Genomic DNA, 22808 nt, shown 5'->3' on the forward strand with positions numbered 1-22808 from the left:
TAAAAGAATCCTTTTGGTTTTTATTTCTTCTTTGAAATAAGTAAAAATTGTTTTGGGGTTTTTTCTTCTTCAAAAAGCTAATTTTCGGGGGCTTTTCGAAAAAAGTTGTGGGGAAATTGACACGGTCATCTGGCACCACTGCATAGATAATGCACTTACTTTTTACTGAGATTATATTTCATCCCATATCATCTCATTTCATATCATTTGATTTCATCCCAGTTGATTAATGTCTCAAATTAATCATCACCTTCATTTCATTTCACTCCATAATATCATTTTTAATAAAAATATGAATTTAAATTAAAATAAGACATGACTTAAAGGTCTCAGTTACCAGGTCATAAAATCCCATAAAAAAAATGCACTTACTCTAAAAAAAGAAATATGAGTTTAGAGTGATGATTGCTATTTTATTTATATTAATTAACCTATCTCTGAATATAACAGCTTCATTAAACGCTGTGGCTGTTATTTCTTCTAATTACTCTAACGAAACTGTTGATGATTACGGTTAGTTTAAATGTAATATTATTTGCTTACCACGTTGCAAAATGAATGCCCTCAAGAATTATTTACTCCACTGCGGTAGTGTTTGGTAAACCAACTAAAACTAAGCCCTTAATAAGTAGACATTACATGTCTCTTAATATTTCAGATAAAATATTATGTCGTGGTTGCGGTATTGATCTCGCTTCATCACAGAATATCATTTCTAAGTTGAGCCCTTCTTCACAGCAGTCATTTCTTGATACGTTGTTTAATACAGAAAATGTCTTAATTCAAATACTCCTAAGTGAATTCTTCTTTAATTTTCCTGTTATAACCACTACACATTCAAGTTGTGTTGGCGTTGGGGAGGTAAATTTTATTATTTTGTAGTTGTATTTTTTTAAACTAATGCATCTCCTTGAAATATAAATTTAATAAATTTCAGTGGGAGGACAGTGAAAATTGGTTTCCTGATTATCAGTGGAAGCCTTGTGTTTGTTCAGAATGCGGAACCTACGTTGGTTGGGTTTTTAAGCCTATTGATTTAGACATAAGTGATACAGATACATTTTTTGTTCTTATTCTGACGAACATAATCAGTGAAACTTGTAAATATATATTTTTTTGTTATATTTGTGGGTTAATTTTTTGTGGTTTTGTAAGATTATGTGCTGTCCATGTGCATGTTAAAATGTAGGATTGTTTGTCTGTTTGAAATTATTTGGTTTATACTACCAAAATATCATATAATTTCATTGGAGTAATCAAATGGAGCAGCATGGAGTGATTCCAGTGTTCATGCTCTTGGATACGAAACTGAGTGACTTTTTCACTGTGCTACTGATTGATATAAGTGGCTACATATTACAAGAGAATTTTATTTAATTTTTTTTTGGACATAATTTTTTTTAAGCATGTGTGTTTAGAAGAAAGTCAAAGAAAAGAGAGGAATTCGTGAAGTGTATTAGGTGTTATAAATAAAATGCAATTAAAAGTTAAGAAGTTTATTTAAAAAAATATACTTCAAATTAAAAATTATGTGTCACTGTCGTCACTATCATTTTGTAATAGTGCTACCCCTTGCTTTAAATTTATGGTAGCACCCGATCTGGTGGAAGGAGTTGGCTCCTCATCCTCACAATTTTTACACAATTTTACATCCACAACTTTAGTAGACGCAAGTGTAATCGGGAGCGAACGGAACGTAGACGCGGTGCGGGAGGCAAGGGTCGACTGACGCACCAATCGCGCGCTCGGAACGTCTTTCCCCACGTCCCGCTTGACAATCCAAGAGACCTAAAAAACGACTTATGCAAATCTAACGACTCTTGCCAAGTTACGTGCCGGGGACTATACCTTAAACACTGACTTGATTTGAAGAAAATAATAATCATTTAAAGAATTGCATCTTTGACCTCATTTCTCCAGGTCAACGGCGACATTCACCTTGTGTTCACTATAATGCCATATACTACATATTATATAAAGTATGTAACATAACAGTATATTGTGTGAAGCTGATTATTAATCAAAATTACAAAACTTATATAGAAAAAAGAAAATCAGTGTTATGAGCAAACAAGACCAGTAACACTTATTGTTAAATGATGATGGCATTAAAATTTCAATGATTGACTGAACCATAATGCAAAAGAGAAGACCAAACTTTCGTCAAAGCTTTTCCTCCAATTAGACTGGATGGGAAAGACACATGACAGTGACTCTAAATAAAGGCACTCTTTGAACTCACACCTGCATTGACCACTTATGCAACGGCAGATCCAGGGGGGGGGTCATGGGGGTCATGACCCCCCCCCTGAGCTAGTTCCAGGACTTGAACTAACTTGGACTAATTGAAGAACATAATGATTTATTTATTATCTATTGTTATCAAAATTAAATTATAAGTTCTTAACTTGCCCACGACTATGTGACCCCCTCCTGGCGCCAAAGCTGGATCCGCCCTTGCACTTATGTCCACTTTATCCCCAAAAGGATAAGATTTCACAAGCTACAAACCTATCATGAAAGCTTCCTTGCTTTTCAAGATAAGTTATAAGCACTCCTTGGGTTTTTTAAGGATCTGATCAGGTACGGACAATATGGTTTCTGTCATGGTCTCTCAGATATCGATCTGTTTATATACATTTTAACGGTAGGCAGCGGCTTGGCTCTGCCCCTGGCATTACTGACGTCCACCGGTTCGGTCCGACGGTAACCACTCACCATCAGGTGGGCCATATGCTCGTCTGCCTATAGGGCAACAAAAAATATTATAATTTAGTAGTGGGCAGAAACCTTATACTGCACAAACATTGCTCCCATTGTGATATGTTGAGGGCCTTCAACACAGTTTTACATAGGTCACCTCTGTCAAAGAGACCAGCTATGGAATTTCCGACGAGCTTTATAAATAGATCAGCTCATGATGAACTGTTGAATCTTTTTTCAACTAAAATGCCGTATTATGTTAATAATTGTAGATATTGTGAATTAAAATAGATTGTAGAGATATTCTGCTTGGGTAAGGCTTTCATACAATTATCATTGTACCAGCAGCAACTGAGACTTGTTACTATATAAAACCAGTTGGCTTCTGATCTGTGCTAAAGTAAAACGACATACTTCAATAATAGTAATAAAAACTATTCATTATGAACAGATTCTGATAGTTTTCATAAGAAGTGTACTGGTCTTTTTACTGGTGGTAGTTCATCTTTTGGGTCAGCACGGGTAGGTACGGGTAGGTACCACCGCCCTGCCTATCTCTACCGTGAAGCAGTAACGCGTTTCGGTTTGAAGGGTGAGGCAGCCGTTGCACTGTAAAATCTGAGAACTTAGAATTTATGTCTCGAGGTAGGGGGCGGCATTTACGTCGTAGGTGTCTGGGTTTCGGTAACCACTTAACATCAGATGGGCTGTGAGCCCGTCCACCCAACTAAGTATTAAAAAATAAAATCTATGAAGCTACAAACTTTTCTCATTGGTCTCAACAAAAGCTTCTCGACCAACTGTTGTGATTGTCTTTCTGTAAAAAAGCATGTGTTTATTCTATTCATAAAAGTGTGCACCTTCTAAACTGGGATTTAATTTTCTCATCTTTCCTTTAAGTATCTTATGTTGGTTTTTTGTATTTCAGTTCTTGATTCCACAATAATATATCCTAAATAAATAAATAAGCAATGGCATCCGAAACCTTATCTGAAGCTGACAAAGAATTTCTAGAAACATGTGAAGAGGAGTTAAAAGATAGATATACAGAAAATGATGAAGAATTTATGAAAGTATTTAATGCAGAGCCTTCCGTTCCTCCGATCGTAGATCCGTGGTGGGTACCCAATTCCAGAAGGAACGATCGCCGTCACAGCAGGCGTAGCCATCCGTATGAAAGACCTAGTAACAGGGGCGGAAGATATCAAAACAGAGATGATTCTGGACGTGGTTACAATGATTATAGCAGAGAGCAAGGAGGGTACGGCAGTCAACGAAGAAGATATTATTAGGATGAAGCTAAATCTGTAACATATACTTCTGTTTATAATGTGCCTTCTAAGAAGTATGGTCACAATAATTTTACTTTTAATGATGTTAAATAAAACACAACTTATTTTTCAAAAGAATATAGTTTTAATTATTATGGCTTGATTTATATTTTAAACAACTTAGAATTACACAATAAATCACCAAGAAAGTAATGTCTACAGAGACCGCATTAGGGAAACCATAATATGTAATGGAATAAATAAAATTTTCGCTGCTACTCAACAAGTCTAATTATAAATTTCATAACAATAATTATGCCGATAAATTATTTAAATCTAATTTTATCTATGACGTTCCTGATGTATACATGAATGTTTGCAACATCTGACAACACCGCTGAGAGACCTGCACCTTGGATCAGACATTGTAGTTTGGAAAGTTATAATCTTGCGAGGTCTTTATTGACACATGAATAGGTACTAATTTAAAGCGACTTGCTGTTCGTATCTAAGTGGAGGCGCGTAGCTCGCAGTGCCTTAAGATACATTTTACGTCAATAAAATAATATTGTTGAATATCAGATTAATCTGAGTAATAAACATCATGCTAACGATTACTAAGCACAATGACGATTACATTTATAAAGCTTTCTAAGAGTAACTATTTTAAACTTCATTACTAATCATTTTATATAATATTATCGGCTACTTATTTCAAAATTGAAGCGCCACATCGAAATCAATCTATATTTCTGCCTCGATAAATTACATTTGAAAACTTTAAATTTATATATCGTCTAAAATTATAATCGAAATATTAAAAAAAAAAAACATAATCGTATTGCAGATATAAATCAACTATAAGGTGGCATTAAATGAATTCAATTATTCAAATCACAGTACATATAACACAATAGTTAATTGCAAACTAACTTAATATTATGACTCAGTACATTCAGGCACGATAACATAATACATTTTATTTCTACTACATATAAATTAAATAATGTTACATCTACGACGAAATCGAGTAATGATAATCATAGTTTGGTATGAGTCATTCGGCCCCCGTCTGCTCGGCAAGAATAGCTTGAAACATTGCAAATTCTCCGACACCAGTAGAGTAGCCTCTTACGAAAATACACAGCAACGAACTAAAATCATCGGGATTACGTTCACCTTCAATACTGACACACCGATAACTACTAAACGGTAAACGTTAACTAAATACATATATGTATGCATAAAATTCTACATAACATACAATAATCTTTTTTTTTTGTTTGTTTGTTTGTTACAAATACGTTTTATTTACGTTACTTAACAACAATGCACAATATTTAATTGAATTGACACGTAAAGATCACCGGACCGCGGGGGAGCGCGCGCCGCTTCTCCAACTTACTCAACGACAATTGACTAGGATTAACGCGCCTGCGCAGTGCGGCGCTTGTATCCGGACACGCATCGATACTCGACGAGCACGTAAACATTGGTCAGGGCTCAGTACGCTTGACTAGGGACGCGTAGTCACTACAAAAATTCTGACTCAACTGCATCGAAACGTCGTATAGACAGATTTGTAAAAGTGTCAAATTTTCGTAGCAAAGTTCATAAGATAATGTAAAGCTTGTTTCGTGTCGAGATTAGATGCGCGGGGGTGGCGCGGGCGGAGGCTGGCTCGGCGCCGCTCAGATGAAGGTCCAGCACTCCATGATCTTCACGATGAAGTCCTCTCGCGTCGTCAGCGGCTCGTTACCGTACGTCTTGCACCGTTGCGTGCGCCCCAAGTACAGGTCTCCGTCCAGCCACAGACCGAATTTTCCACTGGAAAATAAAACCATGTCATAAAAATATTGCTAGCTTTTCATGTTTATTTATAACTAGCTTTTGCCTGCGACTTCGTCCGCGTGAAATAGTTACTTTAGCGTATATCTACATACCTATAGCGTAAGCTCTCAAAAGGGAAAAATACCCCGATTTTGAAACATTCTTTATTGGTGCTCCGCTTGGTCCTATTGGTCTTAGCGTGATGTTATATAGCCTATAGCCTTCCTCAATAAACGAGCTATCTGACACTGAAATAATTTTTCAAATTGGACCAGTAGTTCCTGAGATTAGCGCGTTCAAACAAACAAACTCTTCAGCTTTATAATATTTGTCATTATGCAGTATCGCTGACAACGCGTATGCAAAATTTTATGTATCAATTAAATTGTTAAAACGTAAACGCGTCACAAACAAGCAAAGTATATATGAATAGATAATATATCGCACATACGGTGCGATAACGTCACTTATGCAAATTATGTAATTTTTCATGAGAAATGTTGGAAAATTTAACTTCTTATTATATAACTAGCGACCCGCCCTCGCTTCGCTTCGGAAACATTAAAACACACATGAAACCAAAAAAATAAATTAAAAAAAAAAAAAAAAAAAGTAGCCTATGTTCATCAGGGACAATGTCGGCTTCTAATGGAAAAAGAATTTTTCAAATCGGTCCAGTAGTTTCGGAGCCTATTCGAAACAAACAAACAAACAAATCTTTCCTCTTTATAATATTAGTATGGATATAGATTATTATATAGTTCTGCTAGGCTATAGAAGTTAAATGATAATATTTAAACTACAACTTGAAACTTCATCAGTAGAAACAAACATCTCTGTCATCTCACTAATAACTATTAAAAAATGTATTCTCTCATACTCAGTTCAGTGTCAACAAAAATTGCATAAGTGATTTTATAGCATCGTATATAATTACATAGTATAAAACAAAGTCGCTTTCTCTGTCCTTATATCCCTATGTATGCTTAAATCTTTAAAACTACGCAACGGATTTTTATGCGGTTTTTTTAATAGATAGAGTGATTGAAGAGGAAGGTTTATATGTTTAATAACATCTATTAAATAGTGGAAAAATCAATAATAAATTACAGTTTCCGAAGCGAAGCGAGGGCGGGTCGCTAGTGCGATATATATCCATATTGTACTACCGTACATTTCATACATGGGTGAACAATCAATCAATTGCAATGGTACTTACTCGCCAGCGCCGATCGATATATTGTCGTTGCTCCCACGAATGAAATACATGTTGTCTCCCGTCCATCCCCAGTACTTGAATTTAGTTTTGACCGTTTGCGATTGTTCTGAAACAAAAAAAAACATTAACGTTAAAATCTTTCAATTAATAATGAACCTTAAAACAGCATTGGATTGAGTTCAACGAACCGTTGTCTTCCTTTTTGGCGTCGCTTTGATTATCTGAATCTGTTTCTTTGTTCGCGTCGTCGGCGTGGACCGGGCCGTGAGCCCCCGGGCTCGTGTCTTCCTCAATCCTTTGAAACGAATAGAGGAACGATTCGCCAGTACCGTAGAAATGTTCAGACGGATGTAGAGCACACGACGTCATGGCCCCAAACACCTAGAAAATTAAAAGGTACTTTAACTACAAAATTAAAGGTAGGTACCTAATTTCCAAATTTTTTTTAACGTATTTAATTAAACTAGAGGTCCCGCAGTAGTCGAAATTCGACTATAATTAATTGGAATTATAAGTTTGTACACTATTATGATTGTATTTTATACTTCTATAATCACAAATTTCGCCAAGGGTACACTATAAAAAAATATTAACAAAGACAAACAATATTTAATCTCAATTTGACAACAGACGTCAAGAACAAAAGTTACAGTTTAACAGTATGCATGCGTGTGTGCGTCAAATACATGGTATGTAGTGTGTGTAATGTTTTCTTTATTGATTTAATGTATATTTTATGCATTATTTATAAAAAATATTAGCATTGTGCACTTCTTCTCTATATTCTCTATAAGGGTGGAAAATTTCATACTCCTCCGTCCGCCCAATTTTCGTAAAAAGGGATACAAAGTTTTTGCTTCACGTATTATATAATTAAATAAGGTGTCTCGAAAGCGTTTTCGCTGACGACACATAAAACATACAACACTAAAAAATTCACTATGGAAAATTAATATTTTACTTATATGGTTTGAATTAGCACAATTGAAAATCAGCTGACTCGAGAGTTCAATGACCTCATAGAAACGCGGGAGACGGCTATCGACTGCATCAGCGTAACATAAATGCGGATAATGAAATATTAGAATGCACTAGCCGTACTCGCCCGCTTCTTTGGGCATTTAAAATTAACATTATTATTTATTGTCATTATCATTAGGGAGTCCAACACTCATATAAATATTAGCCTATCCATTAAGTACATGTATTTTCTACATGGATACCAAGTTTCAAGTCAATCGGATGCAGGGTTCAGTAGTTATAATGGAACATCCGTAAAACCACTGTAGATTTTATATTAGTATAGATTCATTACTAGTTAGAGAGCTGGTGAATTTCGTAAACGCTCAACGCTCGTATTGTAAGCCCGCACGGGTAGGTTTTTTTTTTATTGCTCTTGTAGGCATACGAGCATACGGCCCACCTGATGGAGAGTGGTTACCGTCGCCCATGGACTTCAACAATGCCAGGGGCAAAGCCATGCTGCTGCCTACCGTATGTACCACCATCTTACTTTATTTCTGCCGTAAAATATGCCTTCTGTTTCGAAAGTTTGGTGGACAGGTGTTATATAACACAATTCAAACTGACCTGATATCTCAAAGCCGGTGGGGGTAAGTACGTAATCTCTATATATATAAAAATGAATTGTTGTTCGTTAGTCTCGCTAAAACTCGAGAACGGCTGGACCGATTTTACTAATTTTGGTCTTGAATTATTTGTGGAAGTCCACAGAAGGTTTAAAAGGTAGATAAATAAGAAAATGCTTTAAGTTTATTTTATACAGAAGCTTAGGTATTTTATTTATCGATTGTGGCAATACGAAGTCTGCCGGGTCAGCTAACGAATAAATAATAATATGAACCGGCTAAAATGTATACCGGTATGTATTAACGGCCAGAGTAGCAAGCAGTTCACGTTTCGATTTCGCTAATAGTATTTTTAGTACAAACCGTTATATAAAGTAAGTCGAAGTTAAAAATATCGTATAAAATTTCGTCACTCAATATTAAGTAGGTATGTACTTTCGCTAATATTTCGAGAATCGAGCGATGCGAATTGCATTCGTTCACTAACTAGTGACGATAAAAAAAAATATGGCGTATTTTGTCGTCGTGGACTTTTTGGCGGGAAAGCGAGTGTGGAGCGAGGAGTGAAGTTTTGTGATTTGTTTTATTTTGTCAATTTAGTGTTTCTTCAGGTTTAAATGTGTAATAACAGTGGTTTATTAACTGTTTAGTATCTGTGAAAGTCCTTAAATGTGGGAAAATAAAACAAAGCCGTTGGACGTAGCTTCTCGGGATCCTCCAAAAAGTCCACTGAAAAAGTCTCAGTAAATGACTACCATTTTATGAGACATATTTCATCCCATATCATCTCACCTAGTTTCATTTCATGCCATGCCATGTTTCATATTAACCAACTTCATTTCATTTCACTTCATATTATTATTTTACATATATATATAAAACTAGCCTTTGCCCGCGACTCCGTCCGCGTGGAATAGTTACTTTGGCATAACGCTAAATTTTACCCCCTACTTCATTTACGTAGAAAGTGAAAATATTTTGAAACATTCTTTATCGGTGCTCCACTTGTATCGGTTTCATGATGTTATATAGCCTATAGCCCTCCTCAATAAAGATACTGAAAGAATTTTTCAAATCGGACCAGTAGTTCCTGAGATTAACGCGTTCAAACAAACAAACTCTTTAGCTTTATAATATTAGTATAGATATATTTATCTATAAAATATAAGGCTGTATGATATGACCCCTTTGCCTTTCCAGTTGGAAAAACAAAACTACTACTACCTACTACTTTTGTCGTCGTGTTTTAGTTTATGATGACGTATGACATATGTAGTGCGACTGACGTACGTTGTTATCGGTATCCTGTATGACGAGGAGCACGGGGCTGTCGACGCGCTGCATCTTGCGGTACATGGACGCGAGCGAGAACCCGTGCTGGCTGGTGCTGAACGCGAGCGACCACATGTACCCCTGAGCGCGAGCCGGTAGCACGCTGCACAACTTCTCCCTAAAAACAACAACAAAGTTATTTTTCCTCACTTCGGTTCCCTTAATGCTGAGGGTCGTGACCACCTCCTCGCAACAAGACTATGCGGTTTGTTCCTTTTTTTATGTCTTAGATCGTTGGACGAGCTCACAGCCCACCTGGTGTTAAGTATTTAGCCCATAGACATCTACAATGTAAATGCCATCATCGACCATGAGATATGAGTTCTAAGGTCTCAGAATAGTCACAACGGCCCCACCCTTCAAACCGAAACGCATTACTGCTTCACGGCAGAAACAGGCACCGTTACAAACCTGATATCATTGTTACATGGCTACATTACAAAAAATACAATTGGGACTTCGACCTCATGTCTCAAAGTAGACGAATCGTGAGCCAGAATCAGTTGGTATAACCGTTAAAGCGATTAACATCATCGACTGTAGCATTAAGTTTAATACTAAGCGAGCAGTCCTTTTGTCTGCGCGTTTACAAATAAATACGATACTCGGAACAGCGCCCCTATCGGCAAACGTAGGAACGCTGTTCCAACTTCATACAAATTTGAGTTAACTTTTACGCGATCGAGAAGTTAAAAGACTCGCACTAAGCAAACTGTCGTCGGTGACAACGAAAACTGTACAACATTCGAAACCTCGGAAATGATATCGCACCTTTGGAATTGAAGTGGCTTAACTAAATTTTTTTATAAAATGAGTTTTAAACTTCGAACGACCTATGAACATGTAGGTGTTCTTATATAGTCTAGAAAAGGAAAAACGTACTCTTTGCGTTTCTTTTAAATCAAGCATTAAAGCAAGTATTATAATCGAAAAAGTTACAAAAATTATATTCAATATACTGTATATGATATTCAATATACTATACTGAGACCTTAGAACTTATATCTCGAGGTGGGTGGCGCATTTACGTTGTAGATGTCTATGGGCTCCAGTAACCACTTAACATCAGGTGGGCTATGAGCTCTTACATCCATCTAAGCAATAAAACAAAAAACATTTTTGGTGTTTACCAAAAAAATCAAAGTTTTGGATTACGCCACCTCTAAAGATGCGATGTATTAGCAATTAATTAAATGCGAAATCGAAGCGTAAAAGTTTGTTTAAATAGTTTTAATTGTGTGTTACGACCCGAGAAAAACGAAGAAAATTTGACAGTTAGTTACCTGTGTTCCATGGTGAATATTTCCGTGGCGCCAATGAGGTCGGGCGGCAAGAACTCCATGTCGACGGAGGCCCCCGACGAGTAAAGCGCGCGTCGGAGCTCATCGCTCATCGACAATACCTGCAAAACGACGCACAATAATAATATATTATACTAGCTGATCCGACAGACTTCGTAGTGCCTCAATCGATAAGTCAAAAGACCTAAACTTTTGTATAAAATAAACTTAAAACAAACAAAAGGAATCCGTCCGACGGGGACACATCATATGAAAAACAAAATTGTTATTTTTATTTAATTCCGAGCATTTTCATATTTTTCTACTTTTTAAACCTTCTCTGGACTTCCACGAATAATTCAAGACCAAAATTAGCCAAATCGGGCCAGCCGTTCTCGAGTTTTAGCGAGCGTAACGAACAGCAATTAATTTTTATATATTATATAGATTAACAGAGGATTATATTAATAAAGCCTTTTTTTTTTAACACAATGCACGAATTTTAGACTGGTTTTCTTTTTTATTAAACAATCCTCCAGATTAAGGATTAGATAAATGATGAAACATTTTTTTATTTATACCTAGAGATTTTTTTTTAAATAATTAATCATATATGTAATTATTGTCTAGAGTAACAAAGTTACGAATCCATACACTGCAAGTATGTAATAACATGCCTTTTACAAAAAGTGAATTCAAATTAAAGGGTCCTTGATTGTATAACATTCGACTTTTTCGAAAAATTATTAATACAAATAACTATGTTGCGATAACCATTATTTTTGACGATAAAATATTTCGTAGTAAACGATACAAATCACGATTAGCATCTAATAGAATTTGATAAAATATCTATTAAGCATACGCATGTATGCGATAGACGAAAACGTGACTAGAATTGAATGTCTCAACATCGGTTTCCAGCCAGTCGCAAAAGAATATTTAATTAAGACATAGGTCGAGCGCAAGGTTACATCTTATTAGAATTACATAAGACTGGATATAGCAAGCTACAGATATAGCAATTTTGATTTAATGTTCGTGCATAAATAAACTACAGGATTTAAAAGTTTTATATTACTCGACATTAAAATAAATATTTATCATTCCACTAAATTGCCACGAGTTTATAAAGTATTTAATTAAATTCTAATACAGATGAAATGTACGATGAAAACCGTAACTTTCACTAGAAATGAACAATGATCGTTTGTTGTGTTGACGGCTAACATCGACACGCTAGGGTGATGATGGCGCATTCCAATACTACAGTTCACATTCAACATTCACTGCAAATGACGCTCGTGCTCGCTACATTAACTATTATTTCGGAGTGCATTTTTTATTAGCCTTAAATAGAGCGAAAGTGTGCAGGGCCCTCCTGTGTGCTTGCTTAGTGCGAGTTTTTTAACGTTTTAACTCAAATTTGTATGCAGTTGTAACAGCGCCCCTAGCGGCAAACTTAGGCAAACGTTCCAACTCCATAAAAATTTGAGTTAACTTGTACGCTATCGAGAACGTTAAAAGATCGCATTAAGCACTCAGATTTTCCGAAGTCACACGGGTCCGTATAAACGTACGTATTCCCGTTTCCTCTATTGCTAGTGGTGACACTAGAGCAAAATTTATATCACACGAACTGTATCGTATCTGTACAGTTGTCATGTGTTCTTTTTTTCCATTCATTGTAATAACTGTGAATATTCTGAATTTTATTTTACAGTTTTCACAAAAAGATATTATAGAAGGAATACACAAAACACGGAACTATATAGTTGATTTTTTATCTCAAATTGAAATCCATGTTGGTTGAGGAAACAGGAATACTAGTAGGTACTTTGTTGCTCTATTGAGGAGGTATTGAATAGACAGTGTAGCAGGTAGCTATCATAGAAAAGCATACCCGATCCTGTGGACCGAATGGTAAACAGTCGGCTTCGCCCTAAACACGTCATTACGGATCCTTCCGATCCATTAACGGTGCTTTTAGGTACCCCAAGCATCGGTCACCGTCCTCGCTGAACGCGCCGCTTGCGACGAAGGCATCGACGAGTAAATTAGCTCATAGACACAGCCCACTGAGTTTCTCGCTGGATCTTCTCAGTGGGTCACGTTTCCGATCGGGTAGTAGATTCTGCGAAGCACTGCTCTTGCTAGGGTCAGTGTTAGCAACACTCCGGTTTGAGCCCCGTGAGCTCACTTACACGTAAAGGAGAAGCTGAAATAGCCTCTCAAGACTATCAGCATAGGTAGGAATAAAGAAAAAGAAAACAAAACATCTGACAGACACATGAATTTCGCTAACGACATTTTTTAGGTAAGTTTTCATGTGATATATAAGCTTTGAACTAACATTCCGGCCGTCGTTTATATGATTGTTGGAAGATCTTCACTTTATCCCAAAATGGCCTTAGAATGTTTTAAAGGCCTATTCTTATTTTTTCACTCCAGCATTTCGTCTTAAGCGATTACCGACAAAGCTGGCGAATGTTGTTACCCACTTGGAAACATTCGAGGTAGACTCAGTAATATAGAACTAATGCGTACCTGACCTTTCAGAGGTGAACGCATTATTCCTATGCAACAGGTACCAGTCCGTCAGACATTATAAACACAACACAAATATCGCGTTTTTTAAATGTGTTGTTCACATTCAGATCAAAAATAACTGAAGTCACCACAAAAGTTGTACTTGCGTAATCGAATCTAATAATTATTATACTATATTAACAAAAACAAAATGGTTTAGTTATTTTTCGAATTCCGTCTAAAAAAAATCATGTAAAAAAACCCGTATCAAACTGAACACAGTGCGTTCAAAACAAAAAGTTTCCATTAAAGTTATTTTTGAGCACAGCACACCGATCACATAACAATGTTAATTGAGTAACAAAAATCTGAATATTATGTTAATTACACCTATGCGCCATAATTACGTACCTGGTGGTACACTTAGAAAAAAAAAAAACAATCCGCAAGGTAATACTGGTCATTAGTGATGATGTGAATAACAATGTGTAGTTAAAGTTATGGAGCAGCAAACATTAAATAATTTAGAATATTCGAGATCATTTTTTATTATGTAACATTAAATAACAATAAGCTAATCATTAAATATATTTTTGACTGACCCGGCGGCACATTAGTTAACGCCTCTGACTGTTGAGCCGGGGGACGCGGGTTCGATTACCACAACGGACAAATATTCGTGTGACAAAACAGGTTTGTTTGCTCTGTGTTTGGGTAATTTCAACATATGTATACAATTATACCAGTATCTGTTATTTATTTATTCAACGTTCTAATTTTAGGCTTATTGTCAATGTTTAGTTGGACTTTATTGATAGGTTATCATTGCGCGCACAGACTCACCTCGCAGATGGAATGTATAGTTCCTCTCCGTTTAGCGTTTATAGTATCAAATTCCGGATGTAAGGTGCCTCCTCTACAAATAGAATGAATTGTGCCCCGCCTCTGTACGTAGCGGTTGAACAAGATCATTTCTATGCTACGAATCTTTTCTACTACCCTGCGCGCTATGCTGCGTATAAAACGGAACATTTTGCCTCCTTTGATTCACTTATTTGTCTTAACCGGACAAAGTAAGCGGCGCGACTGTCGAGGGCGCTGTTTACGGTTGTATTCCGACGAGGGCCATGTTGCCTTATTTATAATTCACTATTGCACTATTATAATGAACGATTATTTCCCGGTAAACGACATTATGCGAACGTGTTTGGTCTAGTCAAGTAGACGAAGCCACAGCGTGCGATCTGTTAGTAGTGAGAAGGCCGAACTCTTTTTAAAAAAGGATTTATTCGACACTACACAATATTTTTAATGAATAATTAATTATAATAAAAGAATTTAGAAATAGTGAGGAAAATTGGTAAACGTCTCACTTCAATGAATATCTGACCCGAACTGAGCCTGGTATGTTCTCATGAAATCACTGTGAGAGAGCTTATGATGAGTAAGGTGTTTGGTAAGCATTAGTCTATACAGGTTAGGGATATAACAACCCCCCCGACAAGATGAAACTTATAATTTTAAATGAGTTTCAGGATGAGATTCGAAGTCTAGGAATTGGTATTTCTTCCTGTTCTTGGACTTCATTCGAGATCTCATTTGTGTGAAAAGTATTTTTTGATATTGGACATTTACCAAATTTCCTAATAATCTTATAAAACATGAAAATCAAACTTATAATAACTAAACAATATAAAAGAATGGGGTAGTGTGATCTGTACTCTATAAGAGGATCTGGTTCCGTAATTATTTTATCTATATCTGACAATACCTGAGCATTGGAGACAGTTGTAAGTTTATCTAAATTCAAATCATACAGTTTTAAAGGTTCTAATTTAGGTTCGGTTAGTTTAAATTTATATTTGTCACAACAAGAATTATCTATAAGATTAAAGTCGGAAATTACAGGAGTAGTTAATATACTATAACTAAACTTAGGGGTGAATTCCTTATTTCTACAATATGCTTTACAATCTGGTTTTAGGTTAAAAATACCGGTCCCTAACAATTTATATTCTGATACTTGAGAATCACACTCAAGGGTAAGTTTGGTAGGTACTGATTTAACAAATAACCACTTATTACCCACTAATTCTTGCCATGTGTCAATATGCCCATGAATTATTCTCGTGTCACACTGTTGAGGTAGCGTATTAACAATTTTACATAATAGTTCAGTTTCGCAAATGGGTGCATCTTGGACAGAATATGTGTCAACATTATTACATATATAGATTGAATTTGTAATTTCAGAACACGTACTTAAATCGGTTAGACATACATATGTCAACTTATCTCTACTTACAGCTATATGATTACAACGAGGAATGATCATAGCATATGAATTTGGATGTTCCACATCGTGTGGTATAGGAACAGGTATAGACTTATAGACTAAGTATTCTGACTTATATACTAGGGGAATTTTAATAACAAAAACTATTTTATTATTAATAAAATAACATGAAAGTTGGCTCACATCGCTCAACGAGTGGATATTATCTAAACTTAAACTAATAGGCAATTCATTATCCTTATTTAAATCCTTAATGCTATGTGTTAATTCATCATAGAGTTGTTTTGGGGTGAGTATGGAGGGATGTATAGAATGGCTTTTAGTAAACATAATCGCGTTAACAATGTCGTCTAACTTAAATGATAATGTTAGTAAACTAGAAGACAATTCGTTATAAATTTCATTCATTTTAGACTCTACATACAATTCCTTTGGTAAATTACTTATATTATTTAATACAGTTGAAAGGTTTTCGATTGCGTTACCCATTCGAGCTTCATTAATACTAATCAATTTTAGTGTATCGTTATAATTTCTCAAGGCTGTGTTTGTCATTAAAATATTATCCTTAATTAGGGATGACAATTTTTTATCGTTACTTTCTAAATGTTGGATTGCAGCATTATACCGAAACGAGTCGTTTTCATCCATGGTGCCAATCAAATGCTTAAACAATGTACCAAAGCCAGGAAACCATGCTGATCTCTTATTTCGCTCGGGTATCAGGTGTGATATTGAGTCATAATCCCTTAAGATACCCTCGAGACGGGAGGTTAAGGGTTGCAGAAAATTGTGACATTTGGAAACGTTCAGGTCATGTTGCTGACAAAGAGTTCTAGCACCACCTAAAGCAGTCCTTATGTTTTGTATATGGGGTTTGATATACCCAATATCTATGGGTACTAGGACGTGAAGGTAATTATTAGAGACTCGTAATATTCCCAAAGGGTCAAAATGAATTCCTGCACTTTCTTTAATAGGTTCTACGACATCAGTTGTTGCAACGGAGAAACTGGTCGCGATGATTCTGGAATGATAGTATATAATATCTTAAGAATTACGTTTTAAGCATGTTTAATCTCGTCATAATGGTATTTTACATGTCTTCTGTTCATCAGTATGGTAAGTGTGTTATTGCCATTGATTCGAATGACTTTATAGGGTCCCTTCCAGATGGGTGATAAAGCTTTGCGGAGCCGTAAATGATTTTTGACGTATACCATATCACCTGCTTTATACTTCATTATCTTTGTGTGTTTATCATAATATGTTTTAGATGTAGTTTTGGACTTCAGTATATTCTCTATAGCTTTTTCTCTAGAGAGGCGTAAGCGTTGTTGTAAGACTCTAACGTAACTGTTATATGTGGATTCCAAAGAAGAGTCGTAAATGGAAGATGGTATAATGGCTTTGTGACCGAAGACTAGTTCATATGGTGTGAAGTTGGTAGTAGAATGAACGGTAGTATTATAAGTAAGCATAGCCGTGTACACATAGCGAGGCCAATTGCCCTGATTTTCATCGACAAATGACTTTAAGTACTCTTTTAGAGTCGAGTGACTCCTTTCTAGTGCTCCTTGAGTTTGTGGATGGTAAGGGGTTGACCACAGCTGTTTAATCTTTAGGAAGCTGCAAGTTTGTTTAAACAGTTCAGCTGTAAAATTGGTACCCTGGTCGGTTAAAATAGTTTTAGGAATACCAAACTGACTGATGAAATGGATTAGACATTCAGATGTTTCTTCTGCTGTGGCCTGAGATATTGGATAAGCAGCTGAGTATTTTGTGAGGTCATCCTGTAGTGTTAGGATGAACTTCAATTTAATATTACCAGCTTCAGGAAGTGGGCCTACTATGTCTAAAGCGACACGCTCAAACGGCTGGGTAGACGTGGAAGTTATTTGCATTGGAGCGCGGTTCGTCTGACGCAGTGCTTTATTAGCTTGGCAGTATACGCAGCTACGGACATAATTCTCAACATCAGTTCGCATATTCCGCCAATAGTACCTTTCTTGAATTCTCTTCAACATCCTATTGGAACCCAAGTGGCCAGAAATAGGGATGTCATGATTTTCCCTTAGAATTTTGGTAATATCGCTCATAGAGGGGTACATTATGGTGTTCTTGTAAATGTGTACACTAATATTTGTATTATGAAACAGATATGATATGATATTATATATTTTAAAGAAGGCGTGACAGTCGAAAGGATTACTAAAATCAGTAATACTGAATTCGTTTATTTTTGATATTAAGAATTGTGACTTTAGGTTTTTAAGGCTTTTGAAAACGTCGTCATAAGTTGTATTGTCATAATGATAAACTTTGATAAATAGGAAGTAATATTTAACATCGTTCTTATCAATTGTTATGAATGAATATAAAGTTCTTTCTAATGCTAAGAATTCTTTAGAATCAGGGATGTTGCCAATTATTTCAGATATGTACCGATTTGACTCATCTAGGTCGATAGAGGTAGGTATTACGATGTGCTTCGAATTTGTTTTTAGAATGTTTTCGTTATGTTCTCTGATACTGGTGTCAAATGCCATTGTTTTATTATTTATAGATTTCAAGCATTTGGAGTAAGTATCGTCATCATTACAGGATTCGGAGGATGGTGGACTAGGAATATCAAAATCATCAGGGAGGTCTAAGTCTTCTGGTAAAATAAAGTCGTCTGGTAGTTGCAGGTCAGGTAGGTCATAGTTTCCAATATCAGGTTGTGATGAGCACTGAGGGGGAACTTCTTCTTCAGTTCTTGCGGGATCAGAAGTATTGCTTCTAGGAGCCGATTCTGGATGATTATCGTCTACTTGTCTTTGCAATGGATTTAATGGGTATCGAGAGAGCGCGTCTGCATTGGTGTTAGTTTTGCCTTTTCTGTACTGGATTTCGTAATTATATTCTTCCAGCTTCAAGCGCCAACGGACCAATCGTGATCCGGGATCTTTACAGTTGAAAAGCCAATTTAAAGGTTTGTGGTCGGTAATTATGGTGAACTGTCGTCCAAAAAGGTAGGGTCGGAATGTTTTAGTTCCGTAAACAATAGCTAGGCACTCCTTTTCGGTAACACTATAATTGCATTCGGCTTTATTGAGTGTTCTGGAGGCAAAGGCTATAGGTTGATCCTTACCAACTGCGCCTTGCGAGAGAATAGCTGAGATAGCGTAGTTCGACGCATCACATGTTAGAACAAATGGTTTTGTGAAGTCAGGGTATATGAGAACTGGTGCTGTTACTAATTTTTCTTTTAATAATTCGAATGACAGTTGTTGTGTGTTAGTCCAAATAAATGGGACATCTTTCTTTAAGAGGTTTGTCAATGATTTTGCATGCTTTGAAAACTCAGGTATGAACCTTCGGTAATATGACGCTAAGCCTAGGAATGATTTTATATCTTTTGCACACGTTGGCACAGGAAATTGCGTTACAGCTTTAATTTTCTCTGGGTTAGGTTTAACTCCTTCGCCACTGATAACATGACCCAAATATGCGACTTCCTTCCTTAAAAATTCACACTTATCGGGCTGGAGTTTTAAACGGAAATTTCGAAGTTTATTAAAAACTAGGTTTAACTTTTCAATGTGAGACGGAAGATCATATGAATAGATTACAATATCATCAAGATACACAAAACAGTGTATCCCTTGTAGTCCAGACAATACAGTATTCATAGTTCTTTGAAAAGTGGCGGGTGCATTCTTTAACCCAAAGGGCATCCTATTAAATTGAAAATGCCCTTGCGGTACGCTAAAGGCAGTTTTTGGTGCATCAATTGGAGACATCTGAATCTGATGAAAACCGGAAGCAAGGTCTAGAGTTGTAAAGTATTTGCTTTGGCCTAATTGGTCCAAAATTTCGTTAATTTGAGGAATAGGGTAATTTTCTCCAATAGTGATATCGTTTAACTTTCGGTAGTCGATTACGATTCTCCATCGTTTTTTCCCTGTGGAATCTTCTTTCTTGGGTACCACCCAAATAGGGGATGACCATGGGGATTTCGATGGTGTGATAATTTGTTGTTCCAGCATTTTATCTATCTGATTCTTAACTTCTTCTTTGTGTATTTCAGGAAAACGGTATGACTTGACATTTATTGGTTGGGAGGTATTTGTTTTTATTTCATGTTGTGTTACATCTGTATAGCTCAAATGGTCACCAGGTAGGTAGAAAATATCAGAATATTGCTGGCAAACTTCATTCAGGTGATACAGTTCTTCTGCGTTTAAGTGGGATGTCCGTAAGAGTTTGGATAGCTGTTGGGATCTTTGGAGGCTATTGGAAGGCGGGTAGTCTGGTATCCTTTCAATTTCGGTAAGGTTGATCGGTAATAGGGTAAGCATTAAGTTGGCCTTTAAATTAATTTTTTCATCTGACATATTTAATACTGTTATGTTAATTCTATTGTTGTTTTTTACTCGAGCAACACAGTTTGATACAAGAAGGGACTTAGATATATGTTGATCGAGTATAATCCCTTCTTGTAATTCGGGGTTTTTCACTGAACACTCTATCACCGTCTCGGTCCGAGGTTCGAGTGTATACGACGGTTCGTCGAAGGACAATTTTATGTTATGACTGTTTATTTCAAGGGAATTTAATTGGTAATTAATGCGGCACTTGTGTTGCATAAATAAGTCGTTACCTATGATGCCGTCGTAGGGTAAATCTATGTTGTCAAATATGTGGAAGGTGTGTGCTATTTCCAATTTCTCGTTAAACGTTAAAAGTACGTTTAAGCATCCTATACTCTTTAAGGTTTCTTTCTGGGTATCTATACCCTTGACTCTAATAGAACTATTTTGTAACTGTGTAAAGTCATTAATTTGTTTTTTACTTAGAACACATATTGACGCTCCAGAATCTACCAAGAAGGTAAGGGGTTTTCGATTTACTGATGTATGTATCTTAATGTAAGGTAGGAATCGTTTTCGGGTGACAATTTCATATATACTTATTTCTTTTACGGGTTCGTTTTTTTGTTTACCTCTAGGACCTTCTTTGTGGGGCTGATAACCCTGCGGCTTGGTTTTACTGTTAAGAGGAAGACCGTGAGCTTGGGGCTGGTTACCCTGTCCATTGGTCATACTTTTAAGAAGAGGGAGACTGTGAGTTTGAGCATTTCCTGTTTGGGACTGGTTACCCTGGCGTGTAATGCTTTTTGAAATGGGATTGGCACAATTTCCAATTCGGGGCTGGTTACCCTGTCGTATAACGTGCTCATTTAGAAGTACCTTGTTCCTATAACTGTTTAAAGAGTTGTAAAATATTTGGGTGTCGGTTTTATAGGACTTTTGACCCGGACGACAGCTACGCAGGTCAGGGCTTAGTTTAAAGCGTTTGACTGGTCAACCTCATCACGTGATTCAACTATTTGAGGTTCACTTGAGTTACCATGGATAAATACGTTGTCGGTAAAATTTACGCGATTTTGATTGGTTTGTGGCCATTGTTGATAATTCTGTGGTTGGTTTTGGAATCGTTTATTATTGTATTCTCTTCTACGACAATTCTCTAGGATATGGCCATCTTTTTTGCAATAACGACAGAAAAGTCTTCCACTAGTACCCGGAGTTAAGTTATTAGATTGTGCGGTATTAATTTTAGGCCGAAATTGGAACTGGGTTTGTTGAGGATTACGACTGAAAATTGGCGGGTTTCTGAATGAAAATCCAGATGAAAACGAGGGAAACTTTTTAACAGCTGTTTGTAGAATTTTCTCTTCTGAGACAGCGAGGTTTATTGCTTCGTTCAATGTGTCAGGATCGCGGCAACGAACACCAATAGACAATTTAGGGTCTAACCCAGTGATAAATGTATATAAAGCGAGGTCTTGCATTGCAGCGACACGGCCTGCCAGTTCGCCTTTATTACGTGACGGTAAGGAGATATTTATTTCTGTTAAAAGTCTTGCTAAACATGACTCTACACGTAAGGCGTATTGGTTGACCGGTTCATTATGATTTTGTTTACAACTTTGTAGGTCAGAGAGTAATGCAGCGTAATGTTTTTTATCGCCAAACTGTGCACGTAAAAATTCCGATAATTGTTCCCACGATTCGAATTCGCGTATGGCACATACTGATTCTGCTTTACCCTCTAACTGACTTAAAATATACTTAAATAAAATAGGTTTTTGTTGTGGATTAGCTAGATTATAGGCGTTTTGACAATTTGTGAGAAATGCACTTAAATTTTCTCTGTTACCATCGAAGTTTTTAATAAACTTTAATAGAATGTTCAAATCGATTTTCTCTTCACTCTCTGATTTTTGACCTCTCTGCCTAGTCTCTTCCTTTGTAGTCATCGTAATAATTTATCTTGAATTTATTCGGTACCAAATACAGGTGAGCGGATGCGCTGAGCGAGATAAGAGTTCTCGGAACTGGACAATTGTAGCGATAGCGTGAGGTGTTTGTGGATTAAAGTTTATTTAGTTGAAAGTTTATTTCACTTTTGGTTTTGTGATTTATTTGAATATTCACCACCGATGGAATGTGCACATGAATTAACTTACATGTATAAGATGTTCACGAACATGTTATTTTCACTTTTCACAAATGAGAGATGCAGAACTCACAACGGCGAATACAGCCGAAATTAGTTTTTGAATTTACAACTTTTGTACACTGTTCACACACGAAGGCGTTTCCCGGATTTTCTTTACTTAAAATCCCTTAAGCTGCCACCAAATGTTAGTAGTGAGAAGGCCGAACTCTTTTTAAAAAAGGATTTATTCGACACTACACAATATTTTTA

At 36.3% G+C, this 22808-nt stretch overlaps 2 protein-coding genes across 38 annotated transcripts in view; one reads left to right on the plus strand and one right to left on the minus strand.

Annotated features, from left to right (window-relative positions):
- The first annotated feature begins 134 nt into the window (after positions 1 to 134).
- LOC101740047 (protein cereblon) lies at positions 135 to 4109 on the plus strand. 5 transcript variants are annotated; one of them, XM_012689052.4, is made up of 4 exons: positions 135 to 513; positions 659 to 861; positions 938 to 1100; positions 3632 to 4109. In XM_012689052.4, exons 1-4 carry the CDS (start codon positions 402 to 404, stop codon positions 3661 to 3663), a joined length of 510 nt encoding a protein of 169 aa, XP_012544506.1. In that variant the 5' UTR covers positions 135 to 401; the 3' UTR covers positions 3664 to 4109. The 5 variants fall into 5 exon arrangements, 3 of the variants coding, with proteins under 3 accessions (XP_012544506.1, XP_062528640.1, XP_021202626.1); XM_062672656.1 differs by having other exon boundaries at positions 152 to 513; positions 938 to 1009; XM_021346951.3 differs by having other exon boundaries at positions 316 to 513; positions 938 to 1013.
- oxr1 (oxygen resistance gene 1) overlaps positions 4097 to 22808 on the minus strand; it is a 121278-nt gene continuing 102566 nt past the window's right edge. For 31 of the 33 annotated variants that reach the window (XM_012689030.4, XM_062672281.1, XM_062672279.1 and 28 more), the window contains 5 exons: positions 11228 to 11346; positions 9903 to 10062; positions 7212 to 7404; positions 7024 to 7129; positions 4097 to 5801 (listed from right to left, as the gene is read on the minus strand). In XM_012689030.4, the coding sequence (XP_012544484.1) occupies positions 5666 to 5801; positions 7024 to 7129; positions 7212 to 7404; positions 9903 to 10062; positions 11228 to 11346 (714 nt within the window). In that variant the 3' untranslated portion in view covers positions 4097 to 5665. 33 annotated transcript variants of the gene reach the window in all.

Source organism: Bombyx mori, chromosome 15, assembly GCF_030269925.1.
Source record: "Bombyx mori chromosome 15, ASM3026992v2".
Taxonomy (NCBI): domain Eukaryota; kingdom Metazoa; phylum Arthropoda; class Insecta; order Lepidoptera; family Bombycidae; genus Bombyx; species Bombyx mori.